At 43.5% G+C, this 24,064-nt stretch overlaps 1 protein-coding gene across 1 annotated transcript; it reads left to right on the top strand.

Moving 5' to 3' along the window:
* The first annotated feature begins 2,698 nt into the window (after nt 1-2,698).
* On the top strand, nt 2,699-13,278 carry vrk1 (VRK serine/threonine kinase 1). Its single transcript, XM_084915321.1, has 13 exons — nt 2,699-2,800; nt 3,291-3,450; nt 3,642-3,697; nt 5,095-5,164; nt 5,721-5,808; nt 6,564-6,672; nt 7,593-7,685; nt 8,294-8,426; nt 8,969-9,089; nt 9,252-9,310; nt 9,990-10,159; nt 12,772-12,865; nt 13,004-13,278. The coding sequence occupies exons 2-13, from the start codon at nt 3,291-3,293 to the stop codon at nt 13,150-13,152; spliced, it is 1,302 nt and encodes a 433-aa protein (XP_084771447.1). The 5' UTR covers nt 2,699-2,800; the 3' UTR covers nt 13,153-13,278.
* Nucleotides 13,279-24,064: the final 10,786 nt, after the last annotated feature.

Genomic DNA, 24,064 nt, shown 5'->3' with positions numbered 1-24,064 from the left:
AAGCACACATGCTTTCCTCCTTTACTTCTCTTTGATTTCATTCTGGGCTGTCCTGAGCTGTCATCGTTCTGCTCATCATCACTGCAGTTGGTCATCTCCTCTCTTTACTTTAGGACTGCAGCATGGAGCGCTCTATTGTAATAGAAGGCCAATGGTTAGTCAGGATGGGAACTCCAGCACCGGTCACGTTACATGCTATCCATGGAGCTGTGACAGCAGCTACTGAAGTACTTCTGGTAACATAAAAGAGTGAAGTAGTGACGATGTGCCCTCGTGAATGTGAAACGTCTTCAGTCTGTGGCGACACTGAAGAACCAATATCTTATTCATGAGCTGTGCACTGTTACCCAATATGTTTGGATCAAATGACACACTGAAAACAGGTAAGGCTCTGCACATTTACATACTTATTCAGATTCATTTACAAAATTCAGGGCTGTTCTGGATAAGACAAACACAGGTAAGTTACCAAGGTAACCACGTTCGATCAAATATTCTTAGTTATCCAAATACTTTGGTTGAGTTTCCCACTGAAGTGTCTGTCTCTGCAAGCTGTCTGATAATGTTAAAAAGGACAGAATAAAACAGACAAAATACAGAAGCAGCAGTTTGTGGAGACAGTTCAGAGACAACAGTCTGTGTATCACAGCCAACCTGACACAACACACTGCAACAGCCACTGAAACCCGTCAGACCTTCGTCTCTGCAGCAGCCCCCACTAAGCTTCTCTAATGATGGTTTTTCAAGGGTTACAGTTACAAGAATGAACTTTTCATTGGAGTAATTTGTTTCTTACAGAGGGTATCCTCTATTAAGTTCCTCGGCACCCACATATCTGAGGACCTATCTTGGACCACAAACACATCAGCCCTGGTGAAGAAAGCCCAGCAGCGCCTCCACTTCTTGGGGGTTCTGAGATGGTACAGGCTGCAGTCTGACCTCCTAGTGTCCTACTGTGCCACCTGTGTGGTACACTGGTTGCACAACAGCTGACAAGAAGAGACTACAGAGGGTCATAAGAACTGTAGAGAAGGTGATTGGCTGTACACTCTCCTACCTGCACTTAATTTCCAGCTCAAGATGTCTCTCCAGAGCCAGAGCAATTATAAAGGACCACCTTCATCCTAACCACCACCTCTTCAACATCCTGCCCTCTGGAAAAAGGTTCAGATCCATCAGGTGCAAAACCAACAGACTAAAGAACAGCTTCTTCCCAGGAAGGGACCGGTCCCCTCCAACTACCAACCAAGAACCTGCCTCAGCATCACATGGAAGCTCCTGTCAGGCATCATAGCGGCTAAGATGAACAGACACATGAGTGGGGCACAGAAAGGGATGGGCAAGAATACCAGAGGAGCAAAACACCAGCTACTGGTAGACCGAGCAGTCAGACAAGGCTGCAAGACCAGGCTGACCAACCTGTGCACTGCCTGGATTGACTACAAGAAGGCCTATGACTCAATGGTCCACACTTGGATCCTGGAATGCCTAGAACTGTACAACATCAACAGGACCCTGAGAGCCTTCATCAGGAACTCAATGGGGATGTGACAACACTAGAGGCCGACTTCAAGCCCATAGCAGTTAGGACTGCTGCACTAATTAGACACATTTTGCTGCATCTTTTTGTAATTTTGTCTTCTCTCTTAGCTTTTTAGTGCCACCTTTTCATTTTTGTTTGTTCATCATTATCACCCACTTCTTCCACAGTAAACTCTGCTACACAGGCACATAATGAAAGTAGGGGAGAGATATTAAGACTTTTGATTGGGCAATACAGTGACAGTAGTGAAATTAATGAATGCTCTTCTTAACCTAGAAAATATGACTTTTCCCTTCTGTTTCTCTCAGGTGCCTTGCTATGATGAAGCAGTACTGGTGTAGCTGGATGGGTGGAAAACACAACATTATTTTGCATGGAGACAAAAGCATATATATTTAATCACTTAGGTGTAAATATACACAATCTGAACTATGAACAGCGCGGACTGTGTTTTACTCTAATATATTTGCACTGCCTACAAACTGGGTGTGGTGAAGATGTTTTCATTATTATAAAGACAAAAAGTGATTTTGGATGACCTTTTACTGACTTAAGCAATCACAAAACTCATGGTTCTCCACCTCAGGGAGTTATTGACTGCAAAGTATTACGCACAAGCCCTAACATTAAATGTTGTTGTTTTTTCCAAAATTAAATAAATTTACAGAATCAGTTTTTTTTTTCCAAAAAAACACAGATTTGGACTTTGGACTTAACTAAACAGCACAATAGGACATAATAGTCCATGGTTTGATAATAAAACAATAAGAAATTAATAACACAGCTCTGATAGTTGATCACGTACTGAAGACCTGCCCCATGGAGGATAAGCAGAAGATAATGGATTAAAAAAAAGGCATTTTCTGTAAATTAACAAAAACTTTCTGCTTCATATTTACAGGACAGTCTGAGCTATCGGATCATATTTATTTATTAGAACTGAACACACAGGAGTCATGTTGGCAGATTTCAGCAGCAGAAATGCAGAAAATAGAGTTGCTGTTGAAACTGCACTTTTTCTTATATTAAGACATGTTTAAAATATATTTATATCTTTCATATATTAAGATATCCCGGGGATTAAATGTGTATTTAAACTTCTTCACACTAACAGAAAGGACAGCTCATCGCTGTTTACACGACTTCCCCCAATAAAATAGCGCGGTACGAGGACGTCACTTCCTGACCGGTAGTTTTGCGGGAAGTTTGGTCCATGTACAGTTTCTCCTACAGGGAAGCATAAACAACGAAGCGACGGTATGTTTTTGTCATACACGTACATATGTATATGCTAACGGAATCAATCACAGCGACTCGGGAGCGTTTGCTGTTGGACGGCGTCATGTAGCAGGTCATGTAGGCGCTAATGTGACACACGGTTACTCACAAAACCGCGCAGTTAGCATGAGAGCTAACGAGCCTCGAAAGAACAACTCAAGGTGCAGGATTCGCACGACGCCATCACTTTACTGTTTCTCTTTCTGTTGGTTTGAACCCACATGCTAACAGGCGGTTCGTGTTGGGGAAATGTCTCGTATAGGCTGCACACATTAGCAGGTGATGGGGAACTCAGGATGTGGTTAGCTAACTTCGGTACAGATAAAACATGGTTCTCATGTGACCCGAAAAGTACAAGTTTCCATTTCTTGTTGTGTTTACAACGATGTTTAGCTTAGTTTTATTTTGGAGTTCTGCTTCCATCACGATGAAGCAGCACTAACGACCACCGTGGCTGTGTGTGTGTTAGATGCCCCCTAAAGCCAAGGCGGCAGGCAGAGGCAGAGCCCCTGCCAAGAGGAAACTGGCAGAGGAGTTTCCTCCTGGAGAAGTGCTGAAGGACACCATGAAGAAGGAATGGAAGCTGGGGGCTCCGATCGGTCAAGGGGGCTTTGGTGTCATATACTTGGGTAAGAACACAGGATGCCAGTGACACACAGTCATGGTAAAATGAAAGACAATGTTATTTGTATTTTAGTTCTAGTTAACATCCGAGTTTGAGTTGCAAACTTTATATTGAATAAAAGTTAATAAAGATTTTAAGCATGTGTCAACCAAATACTGTAAATAATGAACATATTCCCTCTCATGTTTTCCCCAGCCGAGGAAAATTCTGCAAATCCCGTGGGTGCTGATGCTCGCTATGTCATCAAAGTGGTAGGACTAAGTTTGTTCCAGTCCAGGCATTATTACCCTTCACATACTTTTTTTTTTTTATTCACAGAAAAAAAGCCAACTCATCCTGAAGTGCTTTGTATTTTATGACATATCAATTTTTATTCTATAACACTTCCACTTTAGTTAAGCCCATCAAGAGTTAAGACTTAATTGGCAACATAAATTCATTGGATTAAGTCCAGAAATAATTCACATACTGACTGGACTTGTTTGACCAGTTTGACTTGCTTTTCTGCTCTAATGTGCAGACTCATCAGGCTCAAAGTCTCTCCCATTTGACTCTGAGAATCGTCCGATTTATTTATTTGTTCACTAACTGCAGTGATGCAGCCAGCACAGCGTATATATTGAGGCCTTGACCCTGGACCTGTCAGATGGCTCTGTCCAGTTGCTGGTCACTAAAGTGTCACGAGAAGTGATCACAGTGCAAATGTTGCAGCCAACAAGGCACTTTCTGCACTGTGACCATTTCCCTGTTTCTATTCTTAAGGAGGAGAAACGGGGAGAAAAAGCCTGGGGATGCCACATTACCCAAGATCTGAGCTGAAAATCAGTGGCAACGTTTGAATCCAAATTTTACGTTTTTGGTTCAAATCAATGTCGAGATGTGAGGCGAGACGTACAGCAGCGAGCGTTGTCTGAAGAAAAGCGCCGTCAGATCCACTGTGCTGTAGCCCACTGCAGGCTCACATCTGCCCGCTGCAGGCTCACATCTGCCCGCTGCGGGCTCACATCTGCCCGCTGCGGGCTCACATCTGCCCGCTGCGGGCTCACATCTGCCCGCTGCGGGCTCACATCTGCCCGCTGCGGGCTCACATCTGCCCGCTGCGGGCTCACATCTGCCCGCTGCAGGCTCACATCTGCCCGCTGCAGGCTCACATCTGCACGCTGCAGGCTCACATCTGCACGCTGCAGGTGTTGCTGTTAAAAAGTGACGTGATGGCTGTTGTGGGCCAAATGTAAAGCTCTACCTATACAGTGTTTATTCCAACTTTAACTCTAATTATTTGTGCTGTCGTTGTCTGAAACAAACTGTGGATGGAAGCTATTCAACATTTTTATTTAACATTTTAAATATTTTTATTTAAACTGCAGCACGACCGATTGGTGGGGCTCATTTCCAGCACGGACCTGATCCTAACTGTCAGAGATGTAACAGTCTGTGAACCTGGATTTAAACACACAGACACACAACCAGTTTTTGCAGTTTTGTTTGTTTTTTAAATGTTTAAACAGAAGAGAAGGAACCGGCCTGCCGTACTGTGAGCTGTACTCTGAATTGTTTCTTTTTTTCTGCCTGTTAAGGGTGAAAACACAAAAGCCCAGTGTGCTGTTGTGGGTCTGCAGACCTAATGTACCTGTTGATCTGTCCACAGGAGCCTATTGACAATGGACCACTTTTCTGCGAGCTCGCATTTTACATGAGAGCTGCCAAGCCGGATCTCAGTGAGTCACATGATCAGACACTATAAACACACACATACTGTCAGCGAGCCAAAGTTAGCCCTGCGATCATAACACAAGAGTCTCACCAGCAGGGCAAACAAATAAAAAGAGAGGCAAGTTTCTTAATTAAAAGATGGTGTTGCAGCCGAGGCTCAGAGGAGCCCTACAAAGGAAAGGAAGCGTTTGGTGGCAGCGCCGCCGGCCCTCGGGCCACCGCTTTGCATTTTATATAATAACAATCCAAATGTCAGTCTCCCCTGACGATTAACTGTTATATGACTAAGGAACCAAAGCCTCATATTTTATTCATGCTGGAGTCTCACGTTGTTGGTAAATATTTGTCCCAGCAGCAGATTAGCTCGCGGCCATATTGGCCACTTTCCCCCACTGATTTATACTCTTATTACTTTGAGTCTCACATCCATCACCCACTTAAACCAGCACCAGGCTTTTCACAGAGTTTACTTCCTGTGTTGTTGATTTCATGTATGCACACATTAAAAGCTCACTTTAGTCAAACATGTACGTGTCTGATAAGTTTACTCTTGCCCTGCAGTTCAGAGTTGGATGAAGTCCAAGAAGCTGAAGAACCTGGGCGTGCCCCGGTACTGGGGCTCAGGTCGACATGAGAGAGGGGGTCAAAGGTAAGGGTGGGAGTGCTGGGGACAAGTCTCAGTTTGTAATGATGCAGCCCGTCTCTCCTCCATCTATGTGACATTCAGTCGTTCAGGTTCTTCTTTTGTTGACATGTGAGAAATGTGTCCAAACTACAGACTCAGCAGTTATATTTGGTGCAAGCAGCTCGAGCTGTGCATCAACTCTGTGTTTGACTTTTCCTCCATGATGTTTGCATGTTGCACACTGGATGGAGTCACATGACTACACACACAGTTTTAAAGGAGAGGTGGGCATGATTACACTGATTAGAGCTTCTGTTTTCCCTGCCCAGCTCAGAAGGTCTCTGCCTTCTATAGCAGACCTCACTCTGATTCATTCAGTGGATTACTTTGGCACCGCCTGATACCATGTAGTGGATCTCAGTAGTAGCACTTATTACTGGTTTCATAAGGGAGTTACCCCCAGTGGCCTGATAAGGCATCAGCTTTGGTCCCGCCTGGGTCACATAGTTAGCACTATCCTCAGCCCTTCCATCACCTCTCCTGACCTCCTCTGTGCACTTATAGTAACTCAGACATTTAAGCTAATCTCCCTGTTTACACCTTTACAACTCAATTTTTAATATTTTATTATTTTTTTACTGTGTGTTAATGTCTTGAAAGCTCGATGAAAGAAAACACCAAATAAGAAGTAAAGTGAAACAGCTGTGTTCTCCTCACAGCAACAGGTAAAGCTGCAGCCTTTCTGACGCTCTGCTAACAAAGCTCTCTGTACCAACCAGTTACAGGTTCATGGTCATCGACAGACTTGGCACAGACCTGCAGAAGAAGTTTGAGGAATGCGGAAGGAGATTTCCCAGAAAGCTGGTCCTGCAGCTCGGCCTTCGACTGGTTGGTTTTGTCACGATGAAGTTGTTTCAGTTTGAAACACTTACGTTGTAAACAGCAGGTCATGGTGATCACAGGAAAGAGAATATGTGTGATGGGGAATGACCAACATCCTGAGGATGAACGTTGTTCGCAAACTGAAAATAACTGATGATGAGGGTCGAATAACAAGTGGTTTCATCCTCAGAGTTAGTGATGCACAGGGGAGGAAATGGGTTTTCCCAAAAAGACAGAAAAGTGTATTTTCAGTTGTGTTAATGATTGTGGGTCAGAAGCATTCTGCTCATCCTGGAATGATTGTTTCTGTTTTTAAAGTGAGCTGCTGAAACTGTAATCTGACACCGCTTTACGGAAACGCGAACGTCATCAGCAGATTTCCTGCACCTGTGCTTCCGATCGAAAATCCTTTGTTTGCCGGAAAATACCAACAATGGAGTAATTTGTTTACAAAGTCCAGTAAGATTTGTCACAATGACACTGGATAGACTGTACAATAGTCATTTACTATGACTCTTATTCTTGTTGGAAATCCCACGCTTCTTTTATAGCAGCGCGTCTCCCCGTTCGCTCTAGTTTATTAAGATCTATGTGGAGGAAGTGAATCTTTGTTTCTGGTCAGACTCACCTCTGTGCTCTCTGGTGCTCAGCCTGGCTACATTCCCCTCTAAAAAAGACAAATGTTTATGTTCTGAAACTGAACGTAATGAATCGAGTTACTGCTAATAAAATCCTTCTAATGTGATCACAGGTTTGGCTCTACGTGACTGCTGCTCAGTGAGGTGATGACGGGCTGAGCAGCTTCTTGTGTGGCCAAACTGCACATTATATTTAAACCATGTAGTGTGATTACTTTGTACTAGGGTCTTGCTACATTACAGATGTATCTGTACTCTGTATTTGATGGAGTATTTGTTCCTGTGCAGCTGGATACTCTGGAGTACATCCACGAGCACGAGTACGTGCACGCTGATGTGAAGGCGTCTAACCTCATGTTGAGTCACAGCGATCCTAACCAGGTCAGTTGGAGTTCCAGCGTGCTGACTGAAACTATGACAGTTTACAAAGTGCCGCTGTGACCCGTGCATCGGCAGGAGGAGGAGCCTGGTTTTGGTTGGAACACACTCGCACCGCTTCATTAGATTCAATTAGGCTTTTGTGACGGGGGGAGGTGAAGCGAGAGTGTTCAGACGGGGGAGATTAGATGGCAGGAGCACAGAGCTGCAAATAAGGTGGGGGCAGGGGCAAATATTTAATTTGGAGATTAATAATGTATCATCGGTGGTGTTATTAAGGAGCTTTTTATAAATGACAATTTAGAAATCAGCCCCTCAGGATTTTAATATTGGCTCTGGTTGTTTTTCCTGCTCTTCCTCGGAGTTGGTGAATGTAGGTTTGCTTTTATTGCTCTACATTTCTTTATTAAAGCCACAGAGAATATAAGCACAATGCAAACTGAGGAATAATAAAGTGCTATGGAGCTGGAATTAGAATTGAAATCGTGTGTTCTCCTGCTCTCCTTCATCCTGACCCGTGTCTGTGTACAGTCAGTGAACACTGCTAAAACATGGATTAGTACTGTGTGTATGTGTGTGCATGCCTGAATCTTTGTGTTTGTCAACTGTAGGTTTACTTAGTAGATTATGGACTGGCCTATAGGTACGCACCTGAAGGTCTGCCCAAGGAGTACAAGGAAGACCCCAAGAAATGTCACGATGGTACCATCGAGTTCACAAGCATCGACTGCCACAAAGGAGCATGTAGGTGCAAACGTACGCGAGTAGTCATGACGCCCAACATGGTGTACAAAACCAGAGTGGTAATCTGAAAGAGTCTGTAGGATCTGATGTTTTTAACCATGAACAGGAAAATCAGTGTGAACGGATTTCAAACCATTTTAGTGAGGACAGTTTGGAACAGCTGGGCTGTTTCCTCCCCATTTAAACTGGGATTCAGTTGGGGGGAAACGGCCACACACACCATAGAGTGTAGAGAAGAGTGTGACACGGCCCCACATTCGCCCAGAGACCGAAACAGTACCCATGTTTGTTTTGCTGTACAGTCAGAGCACTTTAACACGGCAGTGTGCTGGCCTGACTTACCTTCGGGGCCACAGTCGTAGTACTGAGTCTACTGTGTGTTCAGCCACAGCGTTGTTGCTCCAGCTGAAGTTTGCCAAAGAACAAGACTGATACTGATTGATGTTCCTCATCTTGTACAACATGGAAATAACCTGAATGCTATTATGTACATAAGTGTCTGATATTGCTAATGTTGCTACGTACGCCATGTTTGCTAACAGCCGCGTCCAGGCGCAGCGACCTGGAGATCCTGTCCTACTGCATGGTTCAGTGGCTGTGTGGTCGGCTGCCCTGGGAGGACAAGTTGCAGGACCCGCTGTACGTCAGAGACGCCAAGATCCGGTATGTGAAACTCAGTACCCAGCCCGGGTGCTCCAGTCAGCAACACTTTGCCATTTATACAATTCTACAATAAGTTTTATTTTTTACATTTTTGTTTTGTGTTGTACAGTTCACACAGATTGACGTGTATTAAAGAAAGTTGTGTAACGTTTTCACCTCCAGGAGTCAAGAAAACATAAGCGAGTTCATGGCCAAGTGTTTCTCCTCTCAAGACAAACCAGGTGAGACAGACTCACAGCGGCGGCTCTGTGGCTGCGATGGACCAGCGCTGAGCTGGTCACACTGATGTGCCTCACCGTATTATTCATATACTGTAGACTTTTTTACACTTGTCACATCATGAATACTAATGTTTTGATCTGGTTGTGAAAACCACAATGCCCTGCATAATCCCACAGTCTGAAACTGTGTGACCTCAAATCATATCAAGTTCATGATTAGTTGAACATTTTACCTTTCCATTATTTTAACAGTGTTTAAAGAGTTTAAGTTGCCTTGGAGTTGTGTTGTCAGCTATGATCAGTACTGTTAGTGTTCTTTGATAAGGTTTGTGTGTTACAGCAGCATCATTAGTAAAGTGTGAATTGATTCATTTCATCCGTTCCTGGCTGCTATCATGTGTTTTTAACATGATGTAATTCCTGCCTTTGAGCAGTGACCACCTGACCTCTCACTGGGATAGAAGTACAGGCCACAAGCTGCGGCAGTAAATGGCAACATTGTTGCCCGACTGTGCTAAAAGTTGCCTTTTAATGTTGGTGCTTGTTGGAAGCTTGTGTTTAAGTTATGTCTTTGTTTATGAAGTGTTTGATGAAAAGAACTAACATGGATGACCTGATGGTTTCGAACGAGCAAGAAGGTGTGAGGGTTCTGATGAACGGGCTTCTCATTGTGTTGCAGATGAGATACAGCGGTTCATGGAGGAGGTGAAATCTCTGGGCTACACAGCCAAACCACCCTACGACAAGCTGCGCTCTATCCTGCAGGCTGGACTGAAGACCATCGGTCCTAAAGAGGACGGCAAGCTGGAGTTCACCTCCGTCAGTGGAGCAGCGGTGCCTCCCACCAAGGTCAGCGCTCCTACTTGTTTCAAGAGGGAAGCGAGAAAATGCAGTATTTGAGATCGAGACTGTGGGGGTGTACAACTCTGACTTACCGTCTAATTGTTTTCCTCATTTAGTCGACTAAGAAATGAACAACTGTCGCTTCATCATAATTATTTCTAACTTTGTTTGGTGATGACAGGAGTAATTGTCCCATGGTTTTAGGCGTCGTTGGTGTCCAGTTCATATCTATGAACTGTATAATATGTAGTTGTTTTGTATCCTCTGCATTAACTGATCCACCACTTCACTTTCTTCTCGGTTAGTGTCCATCCTCCAGCTGTCTTTATGGTCGAAGGGTTAGTGTGTAGGCTCATATATATGACACATTTGATGTCCACTCCAGGGACTGCTCACAGTCCCCTCTGCCAACACCTCTGGGTCGCCTGTCTTTTCAGATTGTTGTGGTCATAGGGGCGTGTCCAGAATGAAGCGATGCCACATGGTTTGATGAAATGCCAAGTCTGGTATTATGGCCGATGCCACTCGGGCTCCATGGTGCTGGGTAGTGATCACAAGGCCTGCTAGAGGATGTCGAGTCTTGAGGTCTTGATTGGTTTGTCGGAGACATTCACACCAGTAACCTTCTGGACGGCTCTTATAGTGCTCATCGTGTTCCTCCTCGCACAAAGAAACAGATACTGTTCCTGCTGATGGGTTACGGACCCCCCAGGGGGGTTATGGCTGTGCTGGGTGACACGGCAAACCTGGCCGTGGCTGGACTGGCTGTGAAACCAGGTATCTCCTCATGCTATTGCTTTGGGAGTTGTCTCGTTGTTGCCCCTCTAGTGCACCTGTTGTTAATTTCATTAACACCAAAGCAGCTGAACTGAACTCATTAACATTCCTGTCTTTGCCTCAGCTGATAAGAAGTTTCCCTTCATGTGTCTGTATGCAGTCGCCCGTCTTTGACTGTGTGTTCGCTCTTAGTGTTGGTGCACATCAGGACAAACATCATCGCCTCTGTACGTGATCCTGGAGCACTCAGCTACAATGTAACTTTTATATTTGTTACTCCCCCTGACACTCACTGTCTCTCCCTCCACCCCCTCGCTCTCTCTCTCCTCCTGTCTCTCACTCTCTCCCCCTGTCTCCCCATTTTTCTCTCCTCCTCTCTCTCACCCCCCTCCCCTGTCTCTCTCTCTCTCTCTCTCTCTCCCCCCCCGTCTCTCCCTCCACCCCCTCGCTCTCTCTCTCCTCCTGTCTCTCTCAACCCCCCTCCCCCTGTCTCTCTCTCACCCCCCCTCTCCCCCTCGTCTCTCTCTCACCCCCCCTCTCTCTCCTGCTCTCCCTCTCTCCCCCCCGTCACTCCCCCACTTGCTCTCTGTGCATATGGAAGCTGCCACTGGGGACGTGGTGTTGCCAGCCGAAGGGTTACTCGGCCCTGGTGCTTGTTATTGTATGTAATTATCCCGCCAATCTGTTCACCTCAGTGGGTGCCGCATGGTGATCATGAGGTAGCAATTGTCAAAATGGAGGCAAAAATGGAAAGGGGGGCAGTGGGCGGAGTCTCGTTACACAGGCCCAGAAAGGACAGCGACGGATGGAGGAGCTGATTGCCTGTGATAAGCGCATCGCTCTCTCTGGGGGCACCTTTACTTCCTGAGGACATACCATGTTTGCTTTGACAGACATAATAAGTTTATGAAAAACTCTTCAGCAGCTGTCGTGTTTGTGGAAGCTCTACAAAGTACATTTCAGCTTGAATGAACCCAGGTTGGTCCATGTTTTAGTCGATGCAGAGTGTCACAGCTTTACATCAGGAGAGTCATGGCGACAGTCAGATTCTAGTGCATGACATGTTTCCTGTGGGGAGTCTCTGGAATTTCCTCATACCTGTGATAGAACTTTACGTAGCAGTTTTCCAGCACTGAGAGTTTGTGAGTGCTGAGGAGAGTATATAATGAGGAGCTCAGGGTCAGTGAGACGCACACATAATCATCAGTGCACGCCTGGATTGACTGTTTGCATCCATCATAAAGCTGCAAGGATGTTGTGGCTGCTGTTGGCTGTGACTACGAGCTGCTGGCTTCTTTGGTTTGTGTCATTTACATGTGTGTGTCCTGTTAACAAAGGCTAGATGGGCATGCACATTGTAGACTTGTTAAACACATCAGATTATGTTAAATGATGATTCTGAATGAACTACAGTGTTTCTTCTTGCCTGTGCCCCCCCTCTCACCCCCGGCCGGTCACAGCAGATGCCCCTCCCTGAGCCGGGGGCCAGGTTTCTTCCTGTTCAGTTTTTCCTTCCCACTGTCACTGTGTGGTTGTAGCATCTTTACCTTACAGAATAACTTAGTGTGAGGCGATGGTGGTGATTTGGCACTATATTAATACAATTCAGTAAAAATAGAATTAAATCTCAATTCATTTATGGCATGAGGCAGTTTGACAGTAATTATCTATGTGGGAAATATTCATGTTTATTCATATTTGTTCTTGATTTAACATATTCTGTAGAAACACACTCTACAGGACCCACAGTGGACTCCCAGGTTTAAAGTAATGTCTTTTAGTCAACATCAACACACCGACTGGTGCTTCTCTTCATATTTATCGTGTTTCTCTCTCTGTAGAAGACGACCAAAAGAAAGATGGCAGCGGATAGAGCGGAGGAGAGCAAGGTGGATTCGAGTCCCGTCAAGAAAAAGAGAATCACAAAGAAGAACGGTTGGTTTCCTCTTCAGAGTGTACCAGTTTTTGTCAGTGTATCTCTAAATAGAGTAACTGAAGCAGAGGTTATGAATGAAAACTACATGACAACATTTGGGTTAAAAGATTGACAGCCTGCTGAATTTAACTTTGCAGACAGACCAAAGAAAAGTCCCCAAAAGACTCTGAAATCCAGGAAGGTGCCCAGCAGCGACCCCAAATCCAGACTTGTGGAAATGGGAACCCAGACATCACCCGGACTTGCCCAAAAATCCAGAGGCAGACCCAAGAAAACGAGCACCTGAACATCCACCTCACTCCTCCACTCAGGCTTTTAAGTTGGATTTACTTTGGTCTGTTACACTGTTACACTGTGCTAATGGATGCTGATGTTTGATTGCATTGTAACAATAAAGAGATAATGACATTGATCAGTTGTTCTTATTAAAACTTCTGGGCCAAAGTGTGAAGAAGCTCAAACTTCAGTTGTTCTGTTGCTTTTTTATGGCACGTTTGAGGAACTCAGTGGCACATGAATTAAGAACGAGTCCATAGATGGCGCTGTCTTTAAACTGGGGGTAAAGAAATGGTTTCCCACTTGTCTGCAGATGCTGAACAATAATCGGATTGCTGTATCAGAGAGCAACTTGGGGTTGGTATCTTTCCCAAGGATACTTGGAGACTGGATCGAACCTCCCACCTTCTGATTAGAGGATGACCTGCTCTACCTCCTGAGCAGTGATGGGAATAACGGGGTTAGAAGTAACGGTGTTACTTTTTTCAGTAACGAGTAATCTAACTAATTACTATTTCTATCGTTACAACGCCGTTACCGTTACTAACAAGAAAATGCGGTCGCGTTACTATTTTTCAACAAACAGACGGCTGAAGCTGTGTTCAGCTTACAGCACCTTATGTCAGCTGCACAGAAGTAGCTGTAAGTAATCTGGGCGCTACAGCTTTAAGCAGCTGCGCGCTCCTGCGGGTGGCAATCACTTTCTGGCTGACATCACTTTTTGGCACAACACCTGGAGCTAAGGGGGCAAAATAATCGCATGAGTGCTGCTGTTTGACTGAGGAAGAACAAAGTAGTCGTGGTCAGCCAATCACATGACCACTTAAAGACAAAGCAACAAGGTGATATATACCAGTTTTCAATCATGTTTACTGTCTAAGGACAGCGCAGTGAGCTCTCTCTGCTTATGAGCCAAAAAATTAAAAAACAAACCAAAAACAGCCTGTTGGTGGAAAAATGCACCATGTCGACCAATCAAAAAATGATATGGCAACATGACATTTGGTTGTTTAGGAGGAGGGGGAGTGATGAAGAGAGAGAGCGAGTTTTGAGATGTGAGAGATTTGTGACGTTTAGCGTGTTTGGAGTGTGTAGTTAATGTGTTGTCTTGTGTAGTTAGTGTGTAGTGTTGTGGATAGTTTTGTGTTGTATGTCAGAACAATGAGGCGAGTGCTGTCTCCAGGTAGAAACAGGAGTGACACACCTGCTGCTGTCAGACCTGCAGGTATCAGGCTGTGATGTTCTTCTTTATAGTGGACAGAAATATTTGGAGTGGCACAAATAATTTGTGTGGCATCTTATTGAAGAACAGCTGATTGTTCTGTAAACAGTTTGAAATGGTTATTAGAAAACGGGTAAATGGCTGCAAATCACTTTGTTGTTTGCAAAACTTGTGCATAGGATTTTAAAATTGACAATTTAGTTTTTGCATTTAAAGTTATGAAAAATGATTCAATAAACATGTTTGTGGTTGTTACAGTAAAAAATATAACTTTTTCTACTCGGATTTTATGTTTTTTTTTTTTATCTGATTTTAGATCAGTTGTGTTAATACTGTAGTCAAAATGAAAAGATAACTGTAAATTCAGACACATGTGGTTGTGCTGAAAACAATGATACCAAACAAGGCAAAGTAAATTTTTAAAGGTGAAATGTAGAGGAAACACCAAAAGTAGTTAAAAATGGCCAATTATACCCTGGAGGGTTAAACATTTTTTTTTTTTAAAGTAATGCAATAGTTACTTTTCAAGTAATTAATTGCTTTTAGAATCTTGTAACTCAGTTACTAACTCAGTTACTTTTTTGAAGAAGTAACTATAATTAATTACTTTTTCAAAGTAACTTGCCCAACACTGCTCCTGAGCTACTACTACCCAACTGCTGCTGTTCTTAACACCGTTTAACATTTTACAATAAACAGCAGTTTGGGTCTATAATGCTGTAAGGTCCTGATCTCGTTATAGCACCTAAAGAAGACACAGGTGCAGGAAGGTAGGGCCACTGGGATCTCTGAGTCGGTTAGTCATTTTATTTATTTATTTATAAAGCACATTTAAAAACAGCAAAGAGTTGACCAAAGTGCTGTACAAAGTAATAATGAAACAATAACAATAACATCATCAAACAGGTAAGAAAATTCAAATAAAAATTGGTAACTCTCATACAGTATAGAAAGCCAAAGAGAAAAAATGTGTTTTAAGATGGGATTTAAAGAGTGACAGGTGGGGCCTTTCTAATGTGGAGAGGTAGATTGTTAAAGCTGCAAAAGGTCAGACAAATAGTCTGGTGCTTGGCCATTTAGCGCTTTATAAGTCAAAAGTAAGATTTTACATTTAATTCTAAAATGCACTGGAAGCCAATGAAGAGAAGCAAGCACCGGGGTAATATGTTGGTGTCTCTTCACATGAGTCAAAAGGCAGGCTGCAGCATTTTGTACAAGTTAGAGCCGTGCCAGACTGAACTGACACCAACGTATAGCAAATTACAGTAGTCCACTTGAGAAAGGGCGAACGCATGGATTGCTCGCTCCAGGTTTTTACAGGATAAAAATGATCTCACCTTGGATAGGAGCCTTAATTTAAAAAAGGACCGCTGAACAACAGAATTAATTTGTTTCTCAAATGCAAGTTAGTATCCAAGAAAACCCCCAGGGTTTTTTTTTATTTTAACAACAAATGCTAAGTTACATAAATCTAAATCTGGGGCATTAAAGTTACAGCTTGGTCTAAAACGAATTACTTCAGTTTTGTCTCATTAAAGGTAAGAAAATTTGAGACCATCCAGGTTTTAACTTCGTCAAGGCATTTGAATAAAGATTCCATGGAAGTGGAGGTGTTTCTATTAAGCTGAAGATAAATCTGGGTGTCGTCGGCATAAGAGTGAAAGCAGATGTTATGCTTCCTAAAGATTATGTCTAGGGGTAGCATATAGATTGAAAAGAGAATTGGGCCTAATACGGAACCCTGTGGGACACCACATGTAAATGGAGCTGTGGAGGAAGTGAAATCACCAAGGCTCACGGAAAAAGTCCTCTCGGAGAGGTAAGACCGAAACCATTCCAAACGGATACCTTTGATACAGTCGCAAGATCAGAATACTGTGGTCAACAGTATCAAAGGCTGCAGTTAAGTCTAGAAGCAGGAGCACAGCTGAGTCACCTGAATCGGTGATTAACAAAATGTCATTAAGAATTTTTAGGAGGGCAGTTTCTGTGTTGTGGTGGGTTTTGAAACCTGACTAGAATATCTGAAAGATATTATGATTATTTAGAAAGGATTGTAGCTGCTCAAATACAATCCTCTCCAAAACTTTTGACAGAAACGGAAACTTGGAAATAGGTCTGAAATTAGCAAAAACAGAGGAGTCAAGGTTCGATTTTTTAAGTACTGGCTGTACTACAGCGTGCTTAAATCCAGTTGGTACCACTCCACAGCTGAGACTACTATTAAAAATAGTTAAAATGTCGGAGCCGACTATCTTAATAATCTTTTTTAAAAATGTGTTGGGACTCCATCTGTGGGGCAGGATGATGTCTTTATACTATTACAAAGATCTCCCACTTGGTTAAAACATACAGGCTCAAACTGGTTAAAAGCAGTAGAACAGGTATATGTTAGTGAGACATCGTACAGAGATAGGGTCGACACAGATCGAAGCATTTCTATCTTATTAATAGAAAACTGCAAGAATCTATGGCAAGTTTCAGCAGAGCTATACATATGAGAGGCAGAGGAGGTATTCGACCCGAATCAATAACTGAGAAGAGAGTTTGGGGATTATTAGAGTTGTTTGCGAGAAACTTCAGCTTTTACAATGTCCTGATATCTATATAGACTCTCTCTCAGCAGCAGAAAAGAAACTTGTAGCTTGTCTTTTTTCCATTTTCGTTCAGCCTTCCTGCACTGTCGTCTAGCTGATCAGGTCGTCTCGTTTATCCTCGGGTCTGATTGAGTTGTCAGTCGCGCATCAAGATTAGCCTTGCATTTACTAGAAAAGTTTGATTCGATCTGCTCGGATCTGTTGATTCGAACCCGACCATTTTTTAAAGGCAGTGGAGAACTGTTCTATAGTCAGTGGTTTAAAAACACGATAACGGCGTGTTGGGATTGTTGGTTTAAAATGGCAGTGAGATAAAAGTATGTTAAACACTACTGGACAATGGTCAGAGAAAATCGCATTCGATATTTCCAAATTAGAAATTGGTAATCCAGAAGACAACACTAGGTCCAACGTGTGGCCCTGTACATGTGTTGGATCCAATACATGCTGGGTGAAGCTAAAAGAGTCTATCACATTTAAAAAGTCTTTAGCCAGCAGGTTGGAGGAGCAGCATACATGGATATTAAAATCCCCTACAATTAAGATTTGATCATAACTTGGGACGATTCCTGCTAAGAAGGTAGAAAAATCACAGATAAAATCTTTATTATATTTTGGGGGTCTGTATATTACTCCAACGAGAGATGGGCGTGGGTTCCCCAATTCAAAAAGTAGAATCTCGAAGCTTGAATAGAAGTCAGTTGATAGTTGTTTATATGTAAGCTTCTTCTTAAAGACAGCCGCAACTCCACCCCCCTGTTTGCCCGTCCTCGGCAAGTTTAAGTAATCACAGTCGGTTCAGTAAATTGAGCTCACCAGCTCTCAGCCAAGTTTCCATTAGGAGCATAAGGTCCAACTTTTGTTAGCTACGAGCGAACGTTACCAAGGCTAATCCTTAATGAGGTCGAGGAGCATCCACAGGTTCTGGAAGTTTACTCCTCTCCGATGATGGCGAGGAAGCTGCAGGCATGGGTTTATTGTAGTAATCCCAGCGACAGGAATCAGACAGGCGTAAGCCATGGTCGGAGGGGTCCAGTGTTTGACGCAGTCAGATCTGGCCACATCACAGTATTGTGATCATTACCGGGACGTAAGAAGGCAAGCACCTTTTCCATTAAAGCAGTTTAACAAAGTTCATTCATTCAGCACTCACTAATATTAATACGTGCACTGGAGTTTGAAGCTCAGGCCATGTCCACACTAATACGTTTTCCTTTGAAAACACATCTTTTTCTCTCCGTTTCGGCCTCCGTCCACACTGAGATGGCGTTTTGGGTCAAGGAAAACTGAGCTTTTTGAAAACGCTCTCCAAAGTAGATAAATTTGAAAACGCCGTTTTCACGTTGCAGTTTGGACTGCGAAAACAGAGGCTTTCGAAAACGATGAGGCATTTTAGTCATGTGATGCAGTCATGTGACCAATTCAACTAAGATGACGGCATTGTACAACAGTTGTTTAGTTTGCTCTCAATTTTGACAGCCCTATTAATACCAGTTTGTACATGCTGTGTTATACACATTGATTATCAATAATATGAATATTTTTCTGTATAATGAGTACTTGAGTATATTTGAATAATAAAAGTACTACACAGGATTGTGTGTTAGCATGCTAAGCCCAGCGACACGTTTCTCTTTTAAAAACATGTTTATACTTTGCTTCTATAGTTTCAAGCAGCAGAAAGGTAAATGTCGTATTTGACTTTCTGAATCCACTTGATGGCGTACGTACAGAAGCTCAGGCTCAGCGGTGCTAACGTACACGTTCACAGGTCCGTGGGAACGCTGTCCTTTCATGATTCCACATGGTCACATACCCGTCTGTCTCTGTGCTGCTGCTCAGAAATGTTTCACAATTATCAAACTTCCGTCAAGCAATCCAAATTTCATTTCCTTCAAAGTGAGTGTGCAGGAGAACATTTTACACATGAGAAGCTGCTGACAAGCTGTCTGTTTTCCCTACATCCATCCGTATCCTTAAGCTTATGGGCCATCCCAATAGGATCCACCCCCCACACAGCTCTCATTAACTCCCAGCAGGCTCCCCTCCCGTCCTTTCCCTTGGAGGAAGTCATCTCCTCTAATGTTAGTGTTGTGAGGGCCCTCAGGGGCCCCTGTGGAGGCCGGTGGCTTGCCATCGATCGTTACAGCCACTTCAGAAGTAAAAAGGCCCCCTACACGGCTCTCCTCTGCACCTCCTCTGCTCCAGCACAACCCCGCCCCCTCTCAGACATTGACCTTGTGGGTGCCACAGCCATGGGCCCACATTAGGGGGCAGTAGTACATAATGATGGCAAATGGATGTAGGTAGGTGGGGGCAGAGTGACAAACGATGGAGGGGGTAGCAGGGACAGCACTTAAACACAAGGCAGCAGAGAGGTGCACAATTTGATCCCGAGCGGTCGTGTTCTAGCATGGCTGTGTTATCCAGCGGCCAGCCCGGCAGGCAGCTGCTGCCCGCGTGTTTGCTGTGGTTGGCCTCCGATCGGCAAGCCGGCAGAGCGTGAAAGCCTCGCAGCAGTAGCCTAACCACTGCTCTCACGATATGGATGCTAACCCTCCCCAGGCTCACATGCCAATAACTCAATAACAGTTTCCCCAGTCTGTGGGTTTCCTGTGTTTGTGACAATTGTCAGTGTTTTGTGGGGTAGGGGGGTGGGGGGTAGAGGATGGAGCGCATTCAAAGCAAGGTGGAAGGTACAGCCACAGATCACACAGGGTCTAAAGTTTGGATGCACAGCAAAAGTGGACTTGGAAAGTTTTCATCCATCATGATACGTAGAGACACAAGAAACCAGACAAAGTGTGCAGATTTCAGGCTGCTGTTAAAAAAGTGTCTATTTTCATTTATTTACACAACATTAGAAAGAAACTGGACAAACACAGTGATTACTACATCACAGTAGTAATCAGTACTAATTACAGTAGTACAGTACTCTGAAAACCTATTTGCCCTATTTACCAGATTCAGTTTTTGCATATTTGTCACACTTCAGTGTTTCAGATCATTAAACAAAATTGAATATTATACATTGATAACCTGAGTAATTACGTCATGCTATTCTTAAATGGTGCTTTTTTTTATTAAGGAGAAAAGCTAGCTTATATTATTATTATTATTATTATTATTATTATTGTTATTATTCCATCCATCCATCCATTCACTTTCGCTTCTCCTTTTCAGGGTCGCGGGGGGCGCTGGAGCCTATCCCAGCTGTCATAGGGCGAGAGGCGGGGTACACCCTGGACAGGTCGCCAGTCTGTCGCAGGGCCAACACACAGGGACAGACAACCATTTGCGCTCACATTCACACCTAGTGGCAATTTGGATTTTCCAATTAACCTATCCCCACAAGCTGCATGTCTTTGGACGGTGGGAGGAAGCCGGAGTACCCGGAAGGAACCCACACAAACACGGGGAGAACATGCAAACTCCACACAGAAAGACCTTGGCCTGATGTTGGAATTGAAATGTAATATGTAATATCACTGCACTCAGTCAAGGTCAGTGCTGATGAAAGAGACTGGGAAAAAATGGCATCCATGGGAGAGTTCAGAGGTGAAAACAGTGGCAAAAACATCCCGCTGAACCCTAAGACCTTTGGGAAATGTGGCCTGATGAGACAAACAATGACATCTTTGTTTGTTTCCATTCACATGTGGTGTGAAAGAATACTACATGGTGGTGTAGTGTGATGGTCTGGGGCTGCTCTACTCTTTCCCCTCACCCCCAACAGGTTGTGGCAGATGGAGAGCCTGGTTCTGCTGCAGCTTTCTTCCTGTTAAAGTAGAGTTTTTCCTCCCCACTGTCTCCTGGTGCTGTCTGATTTGTTGATTGTCTCAGTGTTGGGGTTTCTTGATAATATTACAGGATCTTTATCCTATAATATAAAGGTCCTCAAGGTGACTGTTGTTGTGACCTTCAGCTATATAAGTAAAACTGAATTGATTTGTTTCCTTAAGAAGACTCAACAAGTTGACACATATGACAGTTAAGAAAGCACAGCAGTATGTTTAAGCCTGTTTAAGTGCTTACTGCATTTAAACACCAGAATACAAATGCTATACTTTCATTAGTCCTTCAGCACTCCTGACAACACCAGATAATTTGGTCATAATGTGTTATTTACACTCAGATAGTTCCAGGTGTTCATGGTTTCAAAAACGGTCTGTCAGATTTGGTCATCCCAAAAGTGATTTGTGGGAAAAACTGAATGCAAATTGCCCGAGAGTCAGAAATACTAAAGCTTCAAGTTCTAGGAGGACTGTGTGCATTGGAGAAAGTGGAGAAAGTGGAGGCGTCTGGAGGAAACGCTCCTGTGAAAACTTTGAGAGCTGCAGTGTGGATTTTCTCTGTCGTTCGATGAGGCTCATGAACATCTGCTGGGGTGTTTTGTGCAGCTCAGCAGTCATCAAACTAGTATTCCCCTTTTTCATTTGCTTGTTTGTTTATGTGTGTGTGTGTGTGTGTGTGCACCTCTAGAAATCAACTCATGCCAGTGGCTTGTTTGTTCTTTGGTCAGTAATACAGAACTCCTCTCACTGCTTGAAAGCAGTATTTCATCACTGTTTCTTACTTTTCCCACTTTTTCCAAATGAAACTAGTAACAGTAGACACGTTCGATGTTTAAATGTGCCTGCAATTGTCCCACACACAATCATCATCATCATCATAGAGACCAGACCCTTGAATCGCTCTTTATTGTGCTGGTTAAGAATTTTACATGTGTCACCTGATCAAAAATATAATGATCAGACAGTGACCTCAGGATAATTAGATACTGGTGTAATTACAGGTTTAGAAACAGGCTGGTTTATTATAATCATTACATACACTGTATATGAAAGACACACATGAGCCTCAAGTGGCCATCTGGGGAACTGCACTTTTGCTCTTCTATGTTAGCAGAGTTGTTCGGGCCAGTGGACACAAACGGCAGTGATATGGTCAACGCGATGACACACATCAGCATATTAAGATGACTGTGCTGTAAGCGAGTGAGTTTGAGGGAGAAAGAAAGCGTCACACTGTTAAAAAGTAAATTTCACTGTGAACTAGTCACTAAATCACTCCATGTTCCAGGATATTAAAGAAAGAATTGATGCATTTTTAACATTCTGGTGCCTGTTAGGACACAGAATTAGATCTAAAAAGTAAAGAAGAAAGTCATTTTCTTTTCATTGTCTTTTAAAGCAGATCGTGTGGACTTTTTTGTCTTGCTGTTGTGAATAATCTGCTGTGTTAGTGGCCTCCTGTATCTCCTCTCAGCACTCCCCGGCTCTTCAATTGTCACAGCTTTGACAGCAAATCTGCATTTCACCCTCCACTCTCACCTGGGAAAGGGAAAAAAAAGTAGCACACCGATTCTATTTCACCTGCCTCTCCCCCCAAAGTGTACGATAAAAACTTTCCAACAGTTGCAATCATCCACACCTACCTCCCCCTTAAACTCCTGTATGAAAAGATGCGATAAAATTTCACTCTGTTTGTGCTGCAATTTAGCCCTCCCTCTCCCCCGTTTGTGTCAAAACAACAGAATCACCTCTCCCAAAAGACAAAAACACTGAAAAAAATATGCACGCAGGTTCCAGGTGTGGGGAGAGTGTGTGGGTGAAGTTACGGTACATTTGCCATTCTAGTTGTGTGTAAATATTAGAAAGCAGCGGGTTCCTGGCGTGAGGAGAAGCCAGGCAAAGCGGCGGCACTAAGACAGGCATCCTTATCGGTATTGTGTTCAGACTCCGGCGTGCTCCTGCTGTTTGTAATCTGCAGCTGCCGCTGTGAGCAAAACTGGACAGGCATTTATTGTCCCAGCAGGAGGACGCTTGACAAGAGAATGTTAAACACTCCGCTACCTGCAATTTTCAAAAAGCGATAGCAGACATGATAAAATGTACACACACATTTAATTTCATCTTTTCTTTTTCGGGGGAGGGAGGAGAAGCAGCAGCACAGAGGAACCGAGACTTGGGGAAAGGAGAGAGGAGTTTCTGTGAGCTCTCGCTGTTGCAGCAGTATACGCGAACTGTGGACCAAATGTGGGCTTTCATTTGATTTCTGGCTGATGGTGGCGTTCTCCACCGCACACATGCACACAGTCACATGTGTAGGTGACACACAGGACTGTGGAAAGTCTTGTTTGGGTAAAAAGCAAGCTTAGCAGTAGGCTTTGGTAGTAAAACAAGCTGATGGTTGAACTTACCCTTCTTCACAGCTGGCTTACCAAGAAGCATATGCAAGATGCTTGGCAACCCACCTCCACCACAGCTTCTTATTTTGTGTTCACCTGTTCTCTTTGATACCTGTTCTGTGGTCCCTGCTGTGTGCTTTCATATCTATGCATGAACGTGGGCGTTGGTTTTATTAAAGCACTGGGTGAAGGGAATGGGAGGTCTGGTTTCAGGGACTTCTAAAAGGGACCTCTTAAGACTTGCTATAGATGTCTATCTATGTGTACATATACATATATACACACATTTATTTATTATTTATAAGGAACCCACAATAGTGGTTGCTAATCTTCCTGGGGCCCAAGCCATCAAGTATAACCTAATAAAACATTACACAATAAAGATGATTGTAATAAAGACGCAAAATATCCACATAATTGTCTCTTACATCCACAATAAGGTTTTACACTTGTAAAAACATACACATGCAAATGTCACTAGGTATACATATTACACTCAAAAGTCATCACCTAGCATGCATGTCTTTTGACTGAAGGACTCGGACTTGCCAATCCATGGATGTACTTTTGTGGATGAGGCCTCCTTTGACTTGTTCCAGTGCATCCTGCATTTGCTTTATTAGATTCAAATTTAATTAGGAACATGTTCTCTAGAAGAACTTTCTCCTCCGTGCTGACTTGATCTCACCCTGTTACTGTGTGACAGACCTCAACAGCACGGTCCTGTCCCATCCTCTGATCATTTTTGACAGCATGGTAAAATCATACTGGCAGCAGAGATGTTTCCTTTCCTGATTTGGCTGTGTGAGCAATGGCTCTTAAATTGGGTCACAGCGGCTAATGGATCCCATGCCGGGAGTGCCATTAAGAAGAAATAAACCTATGTGGACATATTTATTAAGCAATTTGCACC

The sequence above is a fragment of the Perissodus microlepis genome, chromosome 19 (assembly GCF_051167445.1).
Source record: "Perissodus microlepis isolate ML-2025 ecotype Zambia chromosome 19, ASM5116744v1, whole genome shotgun sequence".
In the NCBI taxonomy this organism is placed as follows: Eukaryota; Metazoa; Chordata; class Actinopteri; order Cichliformes; family Cichlidae; genus Perissodus; species Perissodus microlepis.
The sequence above is the reverse complement of the archived record's forward strand: the minus strand, read 5'-3'. Positions and strand labels throughout refer to the sequence as shown.

Coding starts and splice junctions, on each gene's coding strand:
- vrk1 (XM_084915321.1), top strand. CDS start 3,291: ATGCCCCCTAAAGCCAAGGCGGCAGGCAGAGGCAGAGCCCCTGCCAAG. Junction 3,451..3,641: donor CTTTGGTGTCATATACTTGG/GTAAGAACACAG, acceptor TGTTTTCCCCAG/CCGAGGAAAATTCTGCAAAT. Junction 3,698..5,094: donor CTCGCTATGTCATCAAAGTG/GTAGGACTAAGT, acceptor ATCTGTCCACAG/GAGCCTATTGACAATGGACC.